Source organism: Cervus elaphus, chromosome 20 (assembly GCF_910594005.1).
Source record: "Cervus elaphus chromosome 20, mCerEla1.1, whole genome shotgun sequence".
Lineage (NCBI taxonomy): Eukaryota > Metazoa > Chordata > Mammalia > Artiodactyla > Cervidae > Cervus > Cervus elaphus.
In genome coordinates this window covers 67,705,843-67,725,567 of record NC_057834.1, presented here as the reverse complement: position 1 = coordinate 67,725,567, position 19,725 = coordinate 67,705,843, and the positions used below count along the sequence as shown (strand labels likewise).

Sequence of the window (19,725 nt, the reverse complement as noted above, 5' to 3'; positions counted from 1 at the left end):
CCCAACACTTGAAATAACTTCTGTTAACTTTTTGGTATAACTTCCAAGTTCCTGAGCACATGCATATTATGAGTCACTCTTTGTTACTTTTCCTCTCATACCCTCTGGCCCCCCTCTGTCATAAACACATAAGCCCACATGCATGCATTAGAATCTAGTTAAATACAAATTTTATAAGCTGCTGCTTTCTCTTAATAACATACTGTGAACCTTTTCCCAAGTTTCTGTATATTGTTCTAATACATTAATCACTTTACTGTATTCTGTTACATGGATAGACTTTATTGTATTCTATCATAGGGATATACTGTAATTTATCTCACTGAACTTTTGTTGCAAGACATTTATTATCTCCGTGTTTTTTGTGTGTCTGATCAACCCAACTGTGATTTGTTTTCTATTCCTTGGTCTAAATCATGTCTAACATGCATATATTTTCTAGCATTTATATCTTGTATTTTAAGTACCAGTCTCCTCTTAAAGGAACCAGAGCTCTTTGGATAAATGTCTGATCCCATGACTGAAGGCAGGGAAAATAAGTATAAGGTAAATCTGAAATATCTTAATATGCCTGAAAATAAAGTGCTCAAGGAGTAATGAAGACATCAAAAACACACAGATGCCAGTTTTAAGGGACTCCTACTAGGCAAGTTTTGGACACTTAGAGCATTACAATGAATTATATTAATGAATTATAATCCACTGAGTAAAGTAGGTCTCTGAGTCTATACTCATAATTAATTGGCTAAATAAATACTCTTCGTCCTCCTTAGTAGGAAATCTACTGATAATATCAAAATTGAAAAACTAGAAAAAGAGTATATGTGTTATTTTGAAATAAAGAATGTAGCAAGGAACAAATATAGCCAAGAGTTCTGAATTTAATTCTAAGGAGTATGAACTGGTAATAGCAATACCACAACATGGTATACTGCATTTTTATTTTTAATTTGTTACATTTTATTTTAAGCCTTGTCGAATGAGTTGACTTTTGAAAACTATGAATATATTTTTTAATTTTGAAATAATTTCAGACTTGAAGTCTTGCAAGAATGCCACAAAGAATCTAGGTCTGTTGGTTGTTTACCATTTCCCAACATTTGCTTTCTGCCTCTCTGTAAATTGAGTAAATTGGAAACATATTTTATTTCTCATAATTAAATCTCTGTGTATTTTTGAAAACAGGGACGCTCTCCTACATAATTACAGTGTAAGTATCTTAATCAGGAAATTAACATTGACATAATACTATTAATATATTCTAATCCTCAGACCCTTTCAAAACTTTCCAGTTGTACCGAAGATAGCTCTTAGAGAGGAAAAAAACAAAGGTTCTCAAAGGTTCTCCTCCTTTGGTACAGAATCCAGTCTAAGATCATGTGTTGCATGGTGGTTGTCTCTTAGATGGTCATCAGCAGTCTGGAACGGTTTGTCTTCTTTCTTTTCTGTCATGGTATTAGCAAGTCTCCTCTTCTCAAACATATTAATGCTTTTCTTCCTACTATCTTAATCTAACTATATCACCATTTTTAGTTAAATTTAGGATTAAGAACAATTTATTTTTATTCACAGTCAAGGGTTGTGATGACTTGTGATTTTACATTTTCATTCTTTACATTTTGTTTTCCTTAGAGTTCATCATTCATTCATTTATTCATGTTTTTAAGGCCCTCCCTTTCTCCCTGTCTTGTTTTCTCTTCCTTTTCACTTTTTTTACATCAATCATATTTGATTTACAAAGTCTAACATGGCATGCTTCCTTTCATTTTGCTTAGATGTAGCAGATATTCTGTCAGTCTCCTTCTTTCCTTCTTTTCCTCTTTCTCTTTCCTTCCTCCCTCTCTTATTATTTCCTCTTTGTAACCTTGCTTTCTTGAAGTCTTTCAGCTCCTGTCTGTATAGGTTGTTCTCTAAGTCTGCTGCAAAGCTGTCAACCTGGGACATTCTTCCACTGTCATCTAAGGAATTTCCTTTAATTCTCTTTGTTGAATCTCCTACTTTTAGATCCTATTTCTTCTTTCTTGGTATATGCCCTTATTTTGGAAAAGCGAAGTCTTCTAAAGAATGGATGCATGGGAAGTCAGATTTTGAAATCTTTCACACCAGAAATGGCTTTATTTTTCCTGTATACTTGAATGACTGTTTTTTCTGGGTATAAATAGCTCTATGTAGAAAATATTTTCCTCTAAAAATTTTGAAGATACTAATTTATTATCATTTTGAGAAATCTGAAGGCGTTCTGATTCCTGATGTTCCTGTTGTATTTTGCCTGTTTATATTCTTTCTGGAATTTAGGCTTTCCTAAATTTTTTCCCTAAGCTTTTAGGAATTAAAAAACCTCTACAATTATGAAATGTCATGGTAATGGAAACTTGTGGGAGCATTCCCCACCCCACCACTGTGTTGTTCATTTTGAAGAGGTCTGATAAACCCTGTCAATCTGGAAATACTTCAGTTTGGACTTACCTTCTTCATTTTCTGGAATTATTTTCACTCAGGTTCTATCTGCCTGGATCCTTTAATTTTTAAAAATATCTTCTTTTCCTTCTCATGTTCTTTTGGTCCAGTTTAGTTCCTGAGTTCTATCTTTGGAACTTTTTGTTGAGTTTTTAACCTTTCGTCATATTTCAGCTTTCATAAGCCTCCTCTTTTTTTGGTTTCTCTGCTGTTCTCTGAATTCTTAAAAAATATAACACCTGTTTTCATTTATGAGTTTGATATCATTCTTCCCTCTCATGCTTTCCTCTGTTGGTAAAGCATTCTATTCTCTGTTCTGTCTGCCTCTCGTATTCTCTTTGTGAATCTTTCGCCTCAGAGCCTGCCCACATGTTGAGATATTTGGTGGTTCCTGCACCAGGTAACGAAAAGCCAAGTAGACAGTAGCGTGTTGCCAGGAAGGGGCTTCCCTGTGGGATTAGCATGCAGAGGCTTGGCTGATTCCCCAGGGCACTGCGGCTGTCAGTTTTTTCTTGGAATGGTCAGCTAAGAGAGGAAATCTCCAACTATTATGTGCAGTTTTCCATCTTGCTGCCCCTTTCTTGGGGCCAAATGACGGGAAAGGACTGGATATCTTTCCATCTAGTATGTAAGACACTCCCATGGGCCTGTCTCTCCCTCCACCCTACCTGGTGTCCTTGAAATCAGAGGCACTCCGGTAAATTTCCAGTTTTCTGCAAAACTGGGAACGAAAAGTCACCTGATTGCATGGGGTATGTGAGGGAATCTGAGGTGCCAACTCTCTTTTCTTTTGTGAGCTTTTCAGCCAATCCTCTCATTTAGCTCTCCCAGCGTTCTGTGTCCACAGGTTTCTGGTGCCTCTGCTTCTGGAGTCTATATGTGATCCTCTGTCATCAGTATGCCTCCTTCCTCCCAGTTAACCATCCTATCCTAGGTTTACTTTAGCTGTTTTTTTTTTTTTTTTTAGTGGTAGCTTTTCAGTTACCACTCAACCATCAGAGTTCCAGTCTCCAAAAGATAGTTTACTTCATGCTTAGCTTATTTTTTTACTTTGAGGGTTAGTACCTTTTTATGATTTTTGTCTTGTTTTTTGTTTGTTTCTTTACTGTCATTTTTAAAGTGGGATTTTGTGAGGAAACAAATAAACATATATTTCCACATACTTTATTTAAGCAGGAGTCCAGCTATCCTTTTTGTTCTTGACATATTTGATTAGTATTTGTGGTGTCTAAGAAAAAGAGGATTTCAACTCTTTTCCGCCTAAACATTAATTTTTGAATGTTTTATTCATAGGATGCCTCACTGATGGACATGAATTCCTTCAGCCCTCTGATGCCGACATCCCCTTTATCAATGATAAACCAAGTCAAGTTTGAAGATGAGCCAGATTTGAAAGATCTTTTTATTACAGTTGATGAACCTGAAAGCCATGTTACTACAATTGAAACTTTTATTACTTATAGGATTATTACTAAGGTAAATATTTAACGAACATTTTCTTGACCATACTTGCTTCTTTGAATGTTTAGAACTACTTTTTGTTCACTTTGACACTCAAGTTAGAGAATTTTAGCAGAATTAAGTGCTGGTCTTTCAGCCATTTTGAATAAGACATTGCATCTTATCTATCCGTCACTTGTCCTATATGAATTTGGATTAACTTGGGTACCAGTCACTTGTATTTTAGCAGTTGTGCTTCTTAAAATAGGAACATCTTAATGTTTTAGTTTAAAGATTATAAAGAAACATATCTGGGAAATAACTTGCTAATAAAGAAAACAACTGGTTCAAAACGTAACTCAGTATTCTGTATTCACATTTCTTCTGAAGATTACAAAAATTTTTTTCATTTGTTTTCCAAATAAGAGCACATGGTGGGATTTCCCTGGTGGTCCAGTGGTTAAGAAACCGCCTTCCAGTGCAGAGGGACATGGATTCAATCCCTGGTCAGGGAACGAGGATCCCACATGCTGTGGGGCACCGACGCCCATGTGCTGCAACTAGAGAGCCCATGTACCGCAGCAAAGACCCAGCAAAGCCAAAAAGAAAAAAAAAAAAAAGCAAATGGTTACTTTATTTCTTTCTCTTATATATGAGATGTTTTTAGGTGTTTAGTGATGCAAAGGCAGAACAGATCTGGAACCCAAGTCTCCTTAATCCTCAGACAAGGCTCTGTGAAATGGCAGCTTACACTAACAAAACAGCCAAATAGTATAATCTTTTTTGCGATTATAATCTTTGTGTAACAGCAGCCTTTAAGAATTCTGTTTATACGTTATAACATTTTGTTTGTGAATTCTCACTCTCTGACTCTGGAAGTGCATGCCTTTTGTAGCTGAAAATCTTTTGGACCCTCCACATACAATCACTTCCTTCAGTACGGCCTGCTAATTATGTTGCACTAAGATGTGTGTATCTCAGCTCTTCACTCAGATTCTTAAAATCTTCCCTTGACTCCTCATTTCCTACAGAATAAGGTGCAGACTCCTTTGTATGACATTCAGAGACCCTGTCAGTCTGGAGTCAGCCTACTATATACGACTCACCTCTTACTGCCTACTTTTAATACCCCTGCTCTTCACTCGCATACAACTACCTCTTTTATCTGAATATTCTAGGGTATTTCTTGCTGTCATAACTTTGCATATGCTGCTTCTTCTGTCTGATATGCCCTTCCCACTTTCAGACAGAAGAACTACTGTTTATTTTTCAAGATGCAATTCGAAACGATGCTCACCCCCTCTGCTCCCACAAGCTAAAAATCCTCTTTCTACTGTTTGCTCACACTGTTCTAACTGAACTCCTAAAGAAAATAAGATATGACAGTGCAGCAAAGAAATGAAAAGCCTAGGCCTAATCCTTCTAAGCCTCAGGTTTTTTTTTTTTTAATCTTTAAAACTGAACTGAAAATAGGACCTGGTTTTGTACAGTTGCTGTAAGAATTCATTTAGGATGGGTACTCAATGTGAAACCCTTAACAGGGTGCCTGACACATGATAAGTATTCAGTATTTGCTACCTGCCTGTGTGTATGTCAGTAACACGTGTGGTTTTTATTTATTCCCACTGAGTCTGTGAGCTTCTCAAGGCAGGTAATCGTATCTTAAATTATCCATAATTGTGAACACAGTCCTTGGGATGTAGCACCTAAGTCATTTAACCTTTTGGTGAGTGGATGAGTGAAGACATTTATGGTGTCAGAGCCCTGTCGAAAGGGTACAGAGCAGGACAGCATGAAGTAGAACCTTCTTGTCACCTTTTCTTGCTGTTTAATTAAGCTCTGTGTGCTGGTTAACTGGTTTGGAAATAAGACAATAACACTAACCTAACAGGATCTTTGTGAATATTCCGTGTGTTACTACAGACACACTGCTAAGAGCAGAGCCATATTTCTCCTGTTACTGCTATTATAATTGTAATCATCCATTTTCATTATCCTTTCTAGCAAAGATTTTGTGACTGAATGATTTCCCCCTCATTTATTTCTTGCAGCAAGACACTTTATAAGCCATCCTATGGATTTCATTCTGATCAGACATACTATTCTTAGGAGTTATCTGTATTGCATCATGCTTTAAATGTGCTGCTTTTATAGTAGTAGTAGTGATAGTGAGAAGATTATAGTGTGTTAAACTGACTTTTATTGTGGGACTTCTTTGTGCCAGGCAATGTTCTAACCACTTGATACATATTAATATTAACTCATCTGAAGCTTACAACAATCCTAGATCTTATGATTTACCCCCATTTTGTGGGTGAGGACATTGAAACTTAAAACTTGCCAAAGGTTACACAACATAGTCGTTAGCTGAGCTGAGATTTAAATCTAGACAGTTTATTTTTATGCTATATAGAGAGCTTCCCTGGTGGCTCAACAGTAAAGAATCCGACTGCGGGGCAGGTGATGCAGGCTCGATCCCTGGGGCAGGAAGATCCCCTGGAGAAGGAAATGGCAGCCCACTCCAGTATCCTTGCCTGGGAAATCCCATGGACAGAGGGGCCTGACAGGCTCCAGTCCACGGGGTTGCGAATAGTTAGACATGACTTAATAACAACAATAACAACAAAACTATATAGATTTTCATTATACTTTTGTGCATCTGTATGTGATTGTGGCAGACTATCTTTCGGCTTAACTGTTATAAAGTGTGTCCCTTTGTTATACACTTGGTTAATTTTACTGCATCCAGTGGCCACGGGACTTGAAAAGGTCAGTTTTCATTCCAATCCCAAAGAAAGATAATGCTCAAATTATGCTCAAACTGCCGCACAATTGCACTCATCTCACACGCTAGTAAAGTAATGCTCAAAATTCTCCAAGCCAGGCTTCAACAATATGTGAACCGTGAACTTCCAGATGTTCAAGCTGGTTTTAGAAAAGAGAACCAGAGATCAAATTGCCAACATCCACTGGATCATTGAAAAAGCAAGAGAGTTCCAGAAAAACATCTATTACTGCTTTATTGACTATGCCAAAGCCTTTGACTGTGTGGATCACAATAAACTGGAAAATTCTGAAAGAGATGGGAATACAAGACCACCTGACCTGCCTCTTGAGAGACCTATATGCAGGTCAGGAAGCAACAGATAGAACTGGACATGGAACAACAGACTGGTTCCAAATAGGAAAAGGAGTCCGTCAAGGCTGTATATTGTCACCCTACTTATTTAACTTATATGCAGAGTACATCATGAGAAACGCTGAGCTGGATGAAGCACAAGCTGGAATCAAGATTGCCGGGAGAAATATCAATATCCTCAGATATGCCGATGATACCACCCTTATGGCAAAAAGTGAAGAAGAACTAAAGAGCCTCTTGATGAAAGTGAAAGAGGAGAGTGAAAACGTTGGCTTAAAGCTCAGAATTCAGAAAACTAAGATCATGGCATCTGTTCCCATCACTTCATGGCAAATAGATGGGAAACAGTGGCAGACTTTATTTTTTTGGTCTTCAAAATCACTGCAGATGGTGACTGCAGCCATGAAATTAAAAAATGCTTACTCCTTGGCAAGAAAGTTATGACCAACCTAGACAGCATATTAAAAAGCAGAGACATTACTTTGCCAAGAAAGGTCCGTCTAGTCAAGGCTATGGTTTTTCCAGTAATCACGTATGGATGGGAGAGTTGGACTATGAAGAAAGCTGAGCGCAGAAGAATTGATGCTTTTGAACTGTGGTGTTGGAGAAGATTCTTGAGAGTCCCTTGGACTGCAAGGAGATCCAACCAGTCCATCCTAAGGGAAATCGGTCCAGGCTGTTCATTGGAATGACGGATGTTAAAAGTCAAACTCCAGTATTGTGGCCACCTGATGCGAAGAGCTGACTCATTTGAAGAGACTCTGATGTTGGAAAAGATTGAGGGCAGGGGGAGAAGGGGATGACAGAGGATGAGATGATTGGATGGCATCACTGACTCAATGGACATGGGTTTGCGTAAATTCCGGGAGTTGGTGATGGACAGGGAGGCGTGGTGTGCTGCAGTTGATGGGGTCGCAAAGAGTTGGATACGACTGAGCGACTGAACTGAACTGAGTTTATAAACTGTACCTATATATACTAAAATATGTATTACAGATACAAGAATATAAACTTTTGGTAGATGTATATTGCATTAGCAAGTAGTCTTTTCTTTGTTGTTTACTTAGTATCACTTATTTACTGATATATTTACTAAAATTCTATTGAGTGCCAGTTATGTTTCAGGCACCATGTTGTATGTTGAGACTATGCCAGCGATTGAGACAGACCCTCTGCCTTTGTGGGAGTTTTCAGTATGAGGGGGCATGGCGTTGACAATGGATATTAAACAACTGTATCTCTTATTAGTTAATTATAGTTATAAATATTGTGACAGAAAAATACAGAATTTTATGAGCATGGTTGTTGTTGGCTTTCACAGCAGGTACTCCATCTAATTAGACTGAAGGATGGCTACCCTGGGAAAGTTTTCATTTTATGAACATTTATATTCATGGACACTAAGATCATAAGGATAAATGCACATACTCTTGTGCCTACATGTACACTGGCAGTCCCTACTTAGGAATACTTAAGAGTACCATGACTGTAAATAATTGTATCAGGAAGCCCACGTTCCTGGCATCCCCTTATGAGAAATGACCCTGATTCTCCAGGTTGAAATATCCAAAGTAACTGCTCTGAAGAAATACTTTCAGTTTCAGAGATCTAGAGATGTGCCTTGCGTTAGGACATGTGGGAGTAAGAACTCAAGAGGTTTAATAAAGGTTTGCCCTCTCACATCCTCATCATGAAGACAAACTCATAAATGCCTGCCGGCTTGTGTCAGTAGTTGGTGATTAAAGTATATTCTTGATTCTAAATTCATTTCCCTCAGAAAAATAGTTTTCGAAATCCTCAGATTTTAGAGTAACTATTTGCCCATGACTGAAGGTCAGTATTGGCTAAATAAATGCATTTTGAGGTATAGTCTTTTAGTCCTAAACTTCAAGTACTCAGGCTCTTATGGTCAGACATGAAAAATTTAACACCATTTACGGTTTACCTTCCATGGGAAAATGTATTCTAGACTAGAAAAGAGATAAAGCTTCCAAACAACAGGAAAATTTGATGACAAATTTCCAACTTAGAAAGGATTTGTGTTCTAAAAAGTTGTTTTGGAGGACAAATAATATGTAACTTATAACCCTTTAGAAGTCCAATGAAGTCTTACAGTAGGAAGAACGAATGCACTGTCCTTAAGGTTTGTACTTATTCTCTTCTTTCTTCTCTTTATTGTGGTATGTTAGAGAACTCTTAAGTCACTGGCAGGGTGATGAGGACAGAAGCAACCAATTATTTGACATGATTTTATATCTTCCTGTTGCTGGAATTTATACAAGTTTCTTTTGTGTCAACTTGAAGTTTTGGGAATTCTTAAGGACATGTAATGTTCAGTCTTATTTTAACTTCACAGTGTTTAAGTGTTTTTATTGTTAATTATGGCAACTTATTTTTTCTTGGAAATTGGTAGTAAACCTGTACACATGTACCTGGTTTGAATAGGTGTCAGTGAGTATTGTTTAACGAGTTACTTTAACCATGTTTTGTGTATATGGGTATGTATGCATGTGTGTGTATTTGCATATATATGTACACATACCAACTTGTATATATATTGTTAAACTGTGTTTCCACTAGATTTAGTTGGCCTATTTTTACCACTTCCACAATTTGTACCATTTTGCATAATAGATTTTGTAGTTTTTTTTGAACATGTAGTTCCTTAGACTTCTGCATCTCATTTACCTCTACTTTTTCCCACTAAAAAGGGAGTGTTTTGCTAAGATATATTTTATGATATTCTAAACATTCACTTTATGAGAATAAACCTTGGCAAGTGTAGCTTTTGTGAACTTTATTTTATGACAATTAAGATTGCATCTTATTTTGACTTGAACTGCTTAATTTTACAATTGTGTTCATCTGTGTGGGTGATTGATATTTCTGGTGAGTGTGAAATAATGTAATGTGTTATTTATTCCATATTTACTCCTCCAGGAAAATCTCAAACAATATTTCTGTGTAATTTTCTTAAAAACGATTTAAGTGACTTTTTTCTTATAAGAGGTGAGTGTGCATTGTCTAAGCTATTTTTGTGTTTGGCTTGTAATTCAGGTAATAGAGGTGAGGTTGATATTGTGCCCATGTTCTTCTTGTCATATGTGTTGGAATAGATTCTGGTTTGTTGAGAACAGATATTTAATGTGTTTGCTTAACTTTTAGGAGTTTAGGCATATAGTTCAAAATTCCTTGAGAAATGACAGAAAGATTTGCTTTTCACATTAAATTTCCATTAATAACATTTTTAAACAGTGGTAAAATCACTCTGGTTAATGTTAGAATTTTCAAATACTAAAAGCAAATTTTAGCAAAGCAATTCATTTGAGCATATTCCAAGGAAACATTTTTTTTCTCAGTTATGTTCAGGTTATTTTTCCAAGTTGCAAAAATAGGACTTTCCTCAAATTCTGAATTTTGATCATCTTGAGAAATGAAATATATTGGAAACCTAAAGTCAGAACACACTTTCTTGTTAGCAAGAAAGTCATGCCAAAGATAATAGTAGTTAAAATCTTGTGGAAGACAGATGGTGGCTCTGAGACAGATTTTTCAGTTTGGATTTTAAATTTGAGCGTGATGTTTGCTTTCTTTCTGGGAATACTGGAAAGTTTGCTTTGTTGCTTCTGCTACATGAATTGATGACTGCAAAAGAAAAAAAAAATGTACAGGCTGACAAACACTGAATAATTAGAATTTGTTAGTTTTTCTTAGAGACCCATTTATTTCAGAATGTCTAAAATAACATTAGGCAAATGTCTTCTGTCTTATATTGCATGTGCTGTTATTTTTTCCTACTTTCTTCAGACATCTCGTGGGGAATTTGACTCCAGTGAATTTGAAGTTAGGAGACGTTATCAAGATTTCCTTTGGTTGAAAGAAAAACTTGAAGAAGCACACCCAACTCTGATTATTCCAGTACGTTTACTTTTTTTTTTTTTTTTTTTTCACGGAATAGCTGCCATTTTGTCTTGTGAATCATTAGAATATCTTAACACCCAATTTCAGACCTTTGATTCAGTGCAATTCGTTTATCTGGGAAACATTTGTTTTTAAACTTTTCAATCTATGTACAGATTTGTTTTTTTTAACTATTGTAATGTGTTAAGTTTTTCTGGTATTTGGCTCTAGCATTGTGAATTTTGAAAAATTATTTTTATAGGAAATGATCACATGTTCAAATAGTCTTCCAAAAAGAAAAAGTGTAGAATTCCTTATAATCCTGTGCCACAAAATGCTCAGATACCTTTTAATTTTTTTTTTGCCCTAGCCATTGCCAGAAAAGTTTATAGTGAAAGGAATGGTGGAACGCTTTAATGATGACTTCATTGAGACTCGCAGGAAGGCATTGCACAAATTTTTGAACCGAATTGCTGATCATCCGACTCTGACATTTAATGAAGACTTTAAAATTTTTCTTACTGCAGAAGCTTGGGTAAAAAATTTTAATTTATACTCATATAATCCTTCAGTATTTGTACATGTAGTAGGTTGTATACTTCCTCTATTTACCTTTTTAAATCAGGTAGTAGTAACCTTGAATTAAGATGGAGTTTTAAACATTTAAGAAATATCCTTCAGATACAACCCTGTATCAGGCCTACATACGAACATTATGAAAATAATATACCTTTCTCACATATACATCCTCATATTTCTCTTGGTAGCTGATATATTTTTTAAACTGCCTGGGTACTCCTTGCATATAGCTAACACTGAAAATATAAAAACATTTTAAAATTGACACTGCTTTGAGTAGTAATGAGTCAGTTTTTTTCAAGTTAAAAGTTTTTTATTAATAGATGGATGGATGAATATAATTTTCTTACTTTTCCTTCAATTACCTAATTTTAGAGGATCTAATTTCTAATACAGATTCCTTTTATATTCCTTTTATTTTTTTCCTTTCCTTCTATTAAGATATAATTCACCACGAAAGATGATAGGTAGGACAGACGGTCAATATCAAATACTTAATGACCAATGTTGAGTTTTCTCTCAGTTGTTGCCAAAGTGTTGAAGCTAAAGAAGTGATTCATCTCAATTTTGACAGTACTTGGTGTCTGGAAGCCCTGTGTGACTTATGTGAGAAGAATTTGTGGCCTGACTCCAGACCCTTAGAAGCTGTTAGAAACATTCTCTACAGTCAGCAGTTGCAGTAACAGCTTGCTAGTTGTGACTTGTGCTCTTTCTGATAATATTTACTCTATCAAATGATGCAGTAGCCCTCCTGAATAGACGTAGTGCCTGGTCAAGGGTGGCATTTGTTATTATATTCTTTGCACACAAAATCATACTGACTTGGAAATTAGCAAGTTTATATGTTATTTTGGGTAAGACCTTCAAGAAAGAAGATCTTGTAAAGATAATATATTATTTAATATTTGGGTGACTATTACATAATATTGTTTTTATCTATAGATCTGGTAGTCAGCATTATTATTTATAGATTTTTGTACCTGTGTGAATGTTTATGTTACACTTTGACATTGTTACTCTTCAGTAACAATGCTGACTGCCAAATCCACAGATAAAAATATTATTATGTATTATTTATCCAGATATTAAATAACACATTATCTTTTCCAGATCGTCTTTGATCTCAAACCTATGTTTCAGTAAGTGCTGTACCTATTGTCAGAATCCCTTGTCCTTCTTGGTGTTCTTTTTTAGTAGGCCATACTTCTGAAGGGATACTCTGTGCGGTGTATCCTTTTATAACATTTCTACTTTGCAAATCTGTAGCTGACTCTCCTAAATTAACTGTGAACCATCTATTACATATTTTATTAAAAATCTTTCTCCAAAGACAGCCAGTCAGTTGAGAAAGTATAACAGTTTATCCAGTTAAGTTGGTTGCAGAGCTATGGTCAGGGAGTTTATTTCCCAACTATTCCAGTGACTTTAAGAAAGCAGAGCCAGTTAGTGCTTAGCAATGAAGCCCTTGGGGTCAGACTGCCAGGACTTCAATCCCTACCCACCAATTCATTGCTCTTGGACCTTGAGCAAGCTTCTTTAACCTTCCTTTGCTTCTGTTTTCTTCTGTACAATGAGGATAATAATAGAACCTGTTTCATTGTGTTATTGTGAGTGATGTATGTAAACATGCAGGTATAGTGCCAATAACATTAAGCTCTTCATAAATGCTAGCCATTATTATAACTAAAGGATTAACAAAGTTTCCCAATTTTTCTTCCTAGGGAGTAGCTTAGACCCTGAGAGGTATTTTTCTCAATCATTTTTCTAAATTCCTGTTAATAAAATACAGGTTTCATCTCATATCATTCTTCGTATCTTCTCCAGTATCTTTGTAAGTGCAGTTCCCTCTGTTATACCTTGCTGATTGAAGGATCTGAGAAAACATGATTACATGTTTTACAGGAGCACTTTGGAAAGGAATGTTATCGAGGAGACTGAGACTTAGAGAAAAGACTGTGTGCCCTAACTCATCTGCTTCAAATTAACATGAAATAAAAAAGATGTATATGGAACCTTTTTATCATCTTTATTCTTCCGATTAGATTTCTTTTTTGTTGTTGGATCTTAGAATATCATTGTTTGCTTCATCACTGATGTTTTTTTTTTTTTTTTTTTTGTTCCTAGGAATTCTCTTCTCACAAGAAGCAAGGGCCTGGATTACTCAGCAGGATGGGACAGTCAGTCAGAGCGGTTGCATTGTCAATGAGAGGAGTTAAAAGTCGCCCTGAGGAGTTCATGGAAATGAATAACTTCATTGAAATATTTAGCCAGAAAATAAATTTGATAGATAAAATATCTCAGAGAATCTACAAGGAAGAACGGGGTATGTAGAACTGCTGAACTGTGATCTCAAAGTTGTTGCATTTCTGATGAATCTTTTCCATTTGCTGGTGTGGTAAGGCAGCATCAACTTAGCATTTCTTTTGGTCACTCTTAGGATTTCTGTCTCTGCTTACAGTGCCCATCTGTTATTGCATGCTGTTTACTGTATCTAATTAGGGCCCTTAGCATATTCATCATAGTTGTTTTAAAATCATGCTCTCATTCCAGCATCTCTGCCACATCTGGTTCTGATGCTTGCTCTCTCTTTAAATTGTGTTTTTTGCCTTTTAGTATGTCTTGTAATTTTTTCCCCCCCTGGTAGCCAGACATGATGTACTCATAAAAGTGAACAGGCCTTTAGTAATGTGGTGGTGAGGTGTGGGGAGGAGAAGCTTTCTGGAGACCTGTGGTTAGGTCTCAGTCCTTTCGTGAGTCTGTGCCTCTGGACCACTGTGAGCCTCACAGAAGTTCAGGGTTTCTGCTTCCCCCTCTTAGTTGAGACAGGATGACCAGGGTGGGCTCAAGTTAGGTGTTTCCCTTCCTCCAGCTCAGCTGTGCTTAGGCGCTCAGTCGTGTCTGACTCTTTGTGACTCCATGGACTGTCGCCCACCAGGCTCCTCTGTCCATGGGGATTCTCCAGGCAAGAATACTGGAGTGCGTTGCCTTGCTCTCCTCCAGGGGATCTTCCCAACCAGGGATCGACCCCAGGTCTCCCACATTGCAGGCAGGTTCTTTGCCCACTGGGTCATCCAGGGAAGCTACCAGGTCAGTTAGGCTCTCTGATAATACCCCAGCAGGTTATGCTCTGGGTAACCAGTTTCCCACGAGGGAAGGCCTTGTTAAGAAGAACCCTGAAAAAAAAAAAAAAAAAAGAAGAACCCTGGCCATTAGGTAGAGTACCCTGGTTATTACAAAATGGCTTATTTTCTCACCTCCTGCAGGAAGCATAAATAATTTTACCTAATATTTACTGTGCAGGCTTTTGGAGGTAAATCTCACAATATTGTGGGATTTCACCCATGGCTGGGTTTCTCTGGAGTTTTTAACTCCTTGAATTGTCCATACTAAGACTCCAGCAGTTCATCATTGACAGTTTCAGTTTCCCAACCTGGGCATTGGCTGGGCATTCCTCTCTCTTTCTTCTTTTTAAAAATTTTTATTGGAGTATACCCAGGTATGCCAGTGGTAAAGAACCCACCTGCCAATGCAGGAGACGTAAGAGATGCAGTTTCAATCCCTGGGTTGGGAAGATCCCCTGGAGGAGAAAATGGCAACCCATTCCAGTATTCTTGCCTGGAGAATCTGATGGACAGAGGAGCTTGGAAAGCTACGGACCCTGGGGCTGTAGAGTCAGACGTGACTGGCATGACATAGTACACAGGGGCTTCCTAGGTGGCATTAGTGGTGAAGAACCTGCCTGCCAATGCAGGAGATGTAAGAGACCTGACCCAGGTCTGATCCCTGGGTTGGGACAATCCCCTGGAGGAGGAAATGGCACCCTGCCCCACTATTCTTGCCTTCTTATCTGGAGAATCCCATGGACAGAGGAACCTGGCAGGCTACAGTCCATGGAGTTGCATTGAGTAGGACATGACTGAGCACACACGCACATTCTTATTTCCATTTATAAATAATAGGGATAAAGAGCTTAATATTTTGGGTGCAGTCGGTCTCAAATATTCAACATGGACCATCATTTTAATCAAAGAAGTGATGTTTCAGGAAATAGGGTTTCCACATTTACTTGGGCGGGGGGCGGGGGAGGAGGTTCAGGAACACTATATTAGACCTGTCCAAGCAATGGCAGAGAGATTTAAAATAGATCTCTTTTCCTATTTCAAGTTAGATTTTATTTCGTGATTCTCTGAATTCTGTAAATTCTATGATGAGTTTTTGCTAATTTTTTAAAATTGCATTCACCTACCTTTAAAATAGATGGCGAAGTCTGACAATAATTTGATTTATGCCTTTTTGGTCTGTCTTTGTATTTACCATTTGTAATTTTAAAAAAATCTAGAAGATAATTGTTTTAACTAGGTTCAGTGATTCCAATTCTATTCAGTGAATTCTTGATGGATAGTTAAGTGGTATGGCAATTCAAAGAGACCTCTGGAAACTCTTGACATTTATGAGTTTTGTAGAATATCAAATATCATCATTATGTGTTATATTTACTGGTGCAAGGGACTAGTTTTCAAATCTCTGATCTGCTCTAGTATTTGTGAAATTCTCAAAAGGAAAACTGGGTTTTTGTGGTGGACTTTATAAATTTGAGCTCTCAGTTTCAAGGAGTGGAGGCACACTGGCACAAATTTAAGGGATTTCTTGGTATTTCAAATGTAAAGCTCATTTATCAAGATTTCATTTAAAATGATGGTTTTTTTTTTCTTTTTGAGTTCTGGGAGTCTAAGATATATAAGGCATTTCTTTCATATTTAAATCATGAAGAATTTGGTTATCATAATGAGTCATTTCTCTTTTGACTTGCTTTTTATTCTATTTTTTTTGTTCTGTGACTTTGTTTTGTGTTCCCTAATCAGGCAAATTTGTATTGACCACATCATGTGCTAATGTTTTGTGCTAAAAATTGAAGGAGGGTTAAAATAGTAGCTGTCCCTGAGTTCACAGTCTAGTTGGGGAAACAGATATATTAACAGACAAATTACAGTGCAGCTCATTAAGTGTTTCCATACAGATGCAATTTGAGTGCTATATAACCACAGTTTAGAATTTCAAGGAAGCTCTTTATATTAAAATAAATACTTCACATGGTAAACAACACACTTTGATATATGCAGAAATTAAGAAAAGAAATAAAGGAGAATGTTTTCTTTTCTAGAAATATCAGGGCCTCCCTCGTGGCTCAGACAATAAAGAATCTACCTGCAATGCGGGAGACCCAGGTTCGGTCCAAAGGGAAGATCCCCTGGAGAAGGGATAGTGTCACATGGCCATTATCTAAAATAAAAGATAGGCCTAGATCAGGAGGTGATTTGTAAGGATTCTGCTGCTGCTGCTGCTGCTAAGTCACTTCAGTCGTGTCCGACTCTGTGCCGCCCCATAGACGGCAGCCCACCAGGCTCTCCCGTCCCTGGGATTCTCCAGGCAAGAACACTGGAGTGGGTTGCCATTTCCTTCTCCAGTGCATGAAAGTGAAAAGTGAAAGTAAAGTTGGTCAGTCATGTCTAACTCTTCGCGACCCCATGACTGCAGCCTACCAGGCTCCTCCGTCCATGGGATTTTCCAGGCAAGAGTACTGGAGTGGGTGCCACTGCCTCCTCTGTGGAAGGATCCTAGTGGTTGTCAAACCTAGTATCTTCCTTAGGTGATAACTAGTATTTCTATTGTTTTTAAATTTTTTAAGTCTTTTTTACTTTACCTGATCATATAAACTTTTGAAAAATTTAATAGTTTAGTAAAAAAGTTTAATTTAGAGCAATATGACATATTTCAACTAACCCCAATGACTAGTAAGATGATTAAATATAGAGAATTTAATTATACTTATGTGGATATTAGACCAAAAATTCTCACTATTCATGCATCCTCTACCATAAAAGCCATCTGTCATTAAACATTGATAGTGTGAAAGCAAACGTATAAAAATATTCAGATTTTAAAATGAAATCCAAATTTTTGGATAAATGGCTTATCAAGCACTGAATAGTCTTTTGTTCATTCTTTCATTGATATGAAAATATTTATTGAATATATTATGTATTAGACTTTGAGATTAAAAAAATAATGACTTTGCCCTATTGTAATGAGCGTATGGCCTCAGAGTATGTGAGTTATGCAAGCAGTTATAATAGAGTGAGATAATAGTATTAAATTATGATAGGCTTTAATAGAACTATAAAATTATGACACTTATTGAGGACAAAGCATCTATGAATCCTTTGGAACAGAAACAGAAGAGATTTACTTGTGTTACGACTTAAAGTGTTAGAAGTAGTTTGTCAGACGATAGAAATGGTAGAGGGCAACTAAAAGACATATGCAGTGTTTAACTTAGGAGAAATCATGATATTCATGAATGAGCTGTTATTTTGCCTTGAATTAAAATACCTGTGAGGGAGATTTTCAGGAGTTAGACCTGGAAAGGCGAGGTAGGGACTGAAGGACTTAAAGGACTTTCTAATTCAGCTAAGAGGCTTTAATGTTCATATACTGTGTCAAAAATTGAGAGGGAGAATTGTTAGAAGTCTCTTGCAGTAGTGCAGGTTAGAGATGCTGATGACTACAAATGAGGATAGGTGGATGGGTGGGTAGATGGATGGATGGGTGGGTAGATAAATAGATACAGATTTAGAAAGATTGGAATTAGTGATTGACTGTCTCTTTGTAGGTGTAAGTTTAGGGTCTAGGATGACTCCACATTTTTTGCTTAGATCTCTGGAAGCAATTACCAGTAAGTAGGATATGTAAACAGGAGAAGAAGAAAAGAAGACATGTTTTGTTTACATCATGTTGCCAATGAGATACTCAGGTATAGTTTGTTTGGTAGGCAAACAAACTATAGGCAGTAGTCCATGATACAATAGATACAGTGATCATATAATTTATTGCCCAAGCCAGGATACTTTTGACAATGGAAAAGCATGTTATTGATTATGCCTGGAAAGCTTTTATTCAGGGACTGGTCTGAGCAGACTGGGAGGATATCTGCATTGTTAATGTTCATGTACAGGAACATGTGCACAATGAGAAAAATGAGGTCTTTTCCTATTGTCTATAATATAGGGATTTTGAAACTTATAAATTTATGAATTTTAATATATTTTAAGTATATGATTGAAATTATGTTGACGTATATATTGAAAGAGCATATTATAAATTGAAGAACTTATTATTTTTTAGAGTATTTAGATGAAATGAAAGAATATGGCCCAATTCATATTCTGTGGTCGGCATCGGAAGAAGATCTGGCTGATACTCTAAAAAGTGTTGCCAGCTGCATTGACAAATGCAGTAAGGCCACTGAAAAACGGATGTCTGGACTCTCAGAGGCTCTGCTTCCCGTTGTACATGAGTATGTGCTTTATAGTGAAATGTTAATGGTAAGGACTCCTAACTATACTTCCACCTGAGTCCCTGACTTGCTTATAAGCTTTATAAAGGCAGCTGCTGTTTCTGTTTGTTCACCACTATCTTCCTCTCATAGAAAGATACTTTGCATGTAGATGCTCATAAATATTTGTTTACTGCATGAATGAATTGATGAGTGGAAGAATATGTTAATAAAAGACAGGCATATTCAACAGTAGTAACAGCAGTTTATAACATAGGTTTGAAGCATCCTCAGTCAAGATTTACATAGAGAGTCTGATTAGTTTTTCCAGCATTTTAAAATTTTCCTTTAAGAATTTTCAGCACTTTAGAAATTTATTTTCATGGACAAGTTGCTTTCTTGCTTCTAGTACATTTGAAGGATGATATCCACATTCTTAATGTTCATGTACAGAAGCATGTGCACAATGATAAAAATAAGGTCTTTTCTTATTGTCTATAACATAGGGATTTATATGAATATACATATTTTTTACGTTTTGTTTTCATATTTGTGTGAAAATCCCTATAATATAGGGATTTTGTATGTTTTGTTTTGTTTGTATGGTTATGTAGAAAGTACTTGAGAAGGATCTTGATGTTTGTTCTGTCTTCTGGATGCTTCTAAAAAGAAATCCTCCAAATTACCATGTTTTTCTTTCATGACTTGAAAAGGCTTTTATTCCTTTTATATCAAAGTTTTACATGTAGCCTCCTAAGTTCAAGTTTAGGTCTCTAGATATTTGGGATTTTGTGATGTTATCTGCAAAGCTAATGTTTTTCATCCTGTATTCTCTGCCTAATACCTCACACAGTTGAACTGACACCCTCAGCTTTCT

General features: G+C 36.6%; 1 protein-coding gene across 4 annotated transcripts in view; it reads left to right on the top strand.

Annotated features, from left to right (window-relative positions):
- The window catches only part of SNX7 (sorting nexin 7), a 108,071-nt gene that overhangs the window by 27,929 nt on the left and 60,417 nt on the right, over positions 1–19,725 (top strand). For all 4 annotated transcript variants that reach the window (XM_043876153.1, XM_043876151.1, XM_043876156.1 and 1 more), the window contains exons 2-6: positions 3,751–3,933; positions 10,844–10,954; positions 11,307–11,471; positions 13,640–13,838; positions 18,698–18,897. In XM_043876153.1, coding sequence (XP_043732088.1) covers positions 3,751–3,933; positions 10,844–10,954; positions 11,307–11,471; positions 13,640–13,838; positions 18,698–18,897 — 858 coding nt within the window. The remainder of the gene's footprint in view (positions 1–3,750; positions 3,934–10,843; positions 10,955–11,306; positions 11,472–13,639; positions 13,839–18,697; positions 18,898–19,725) is intronic.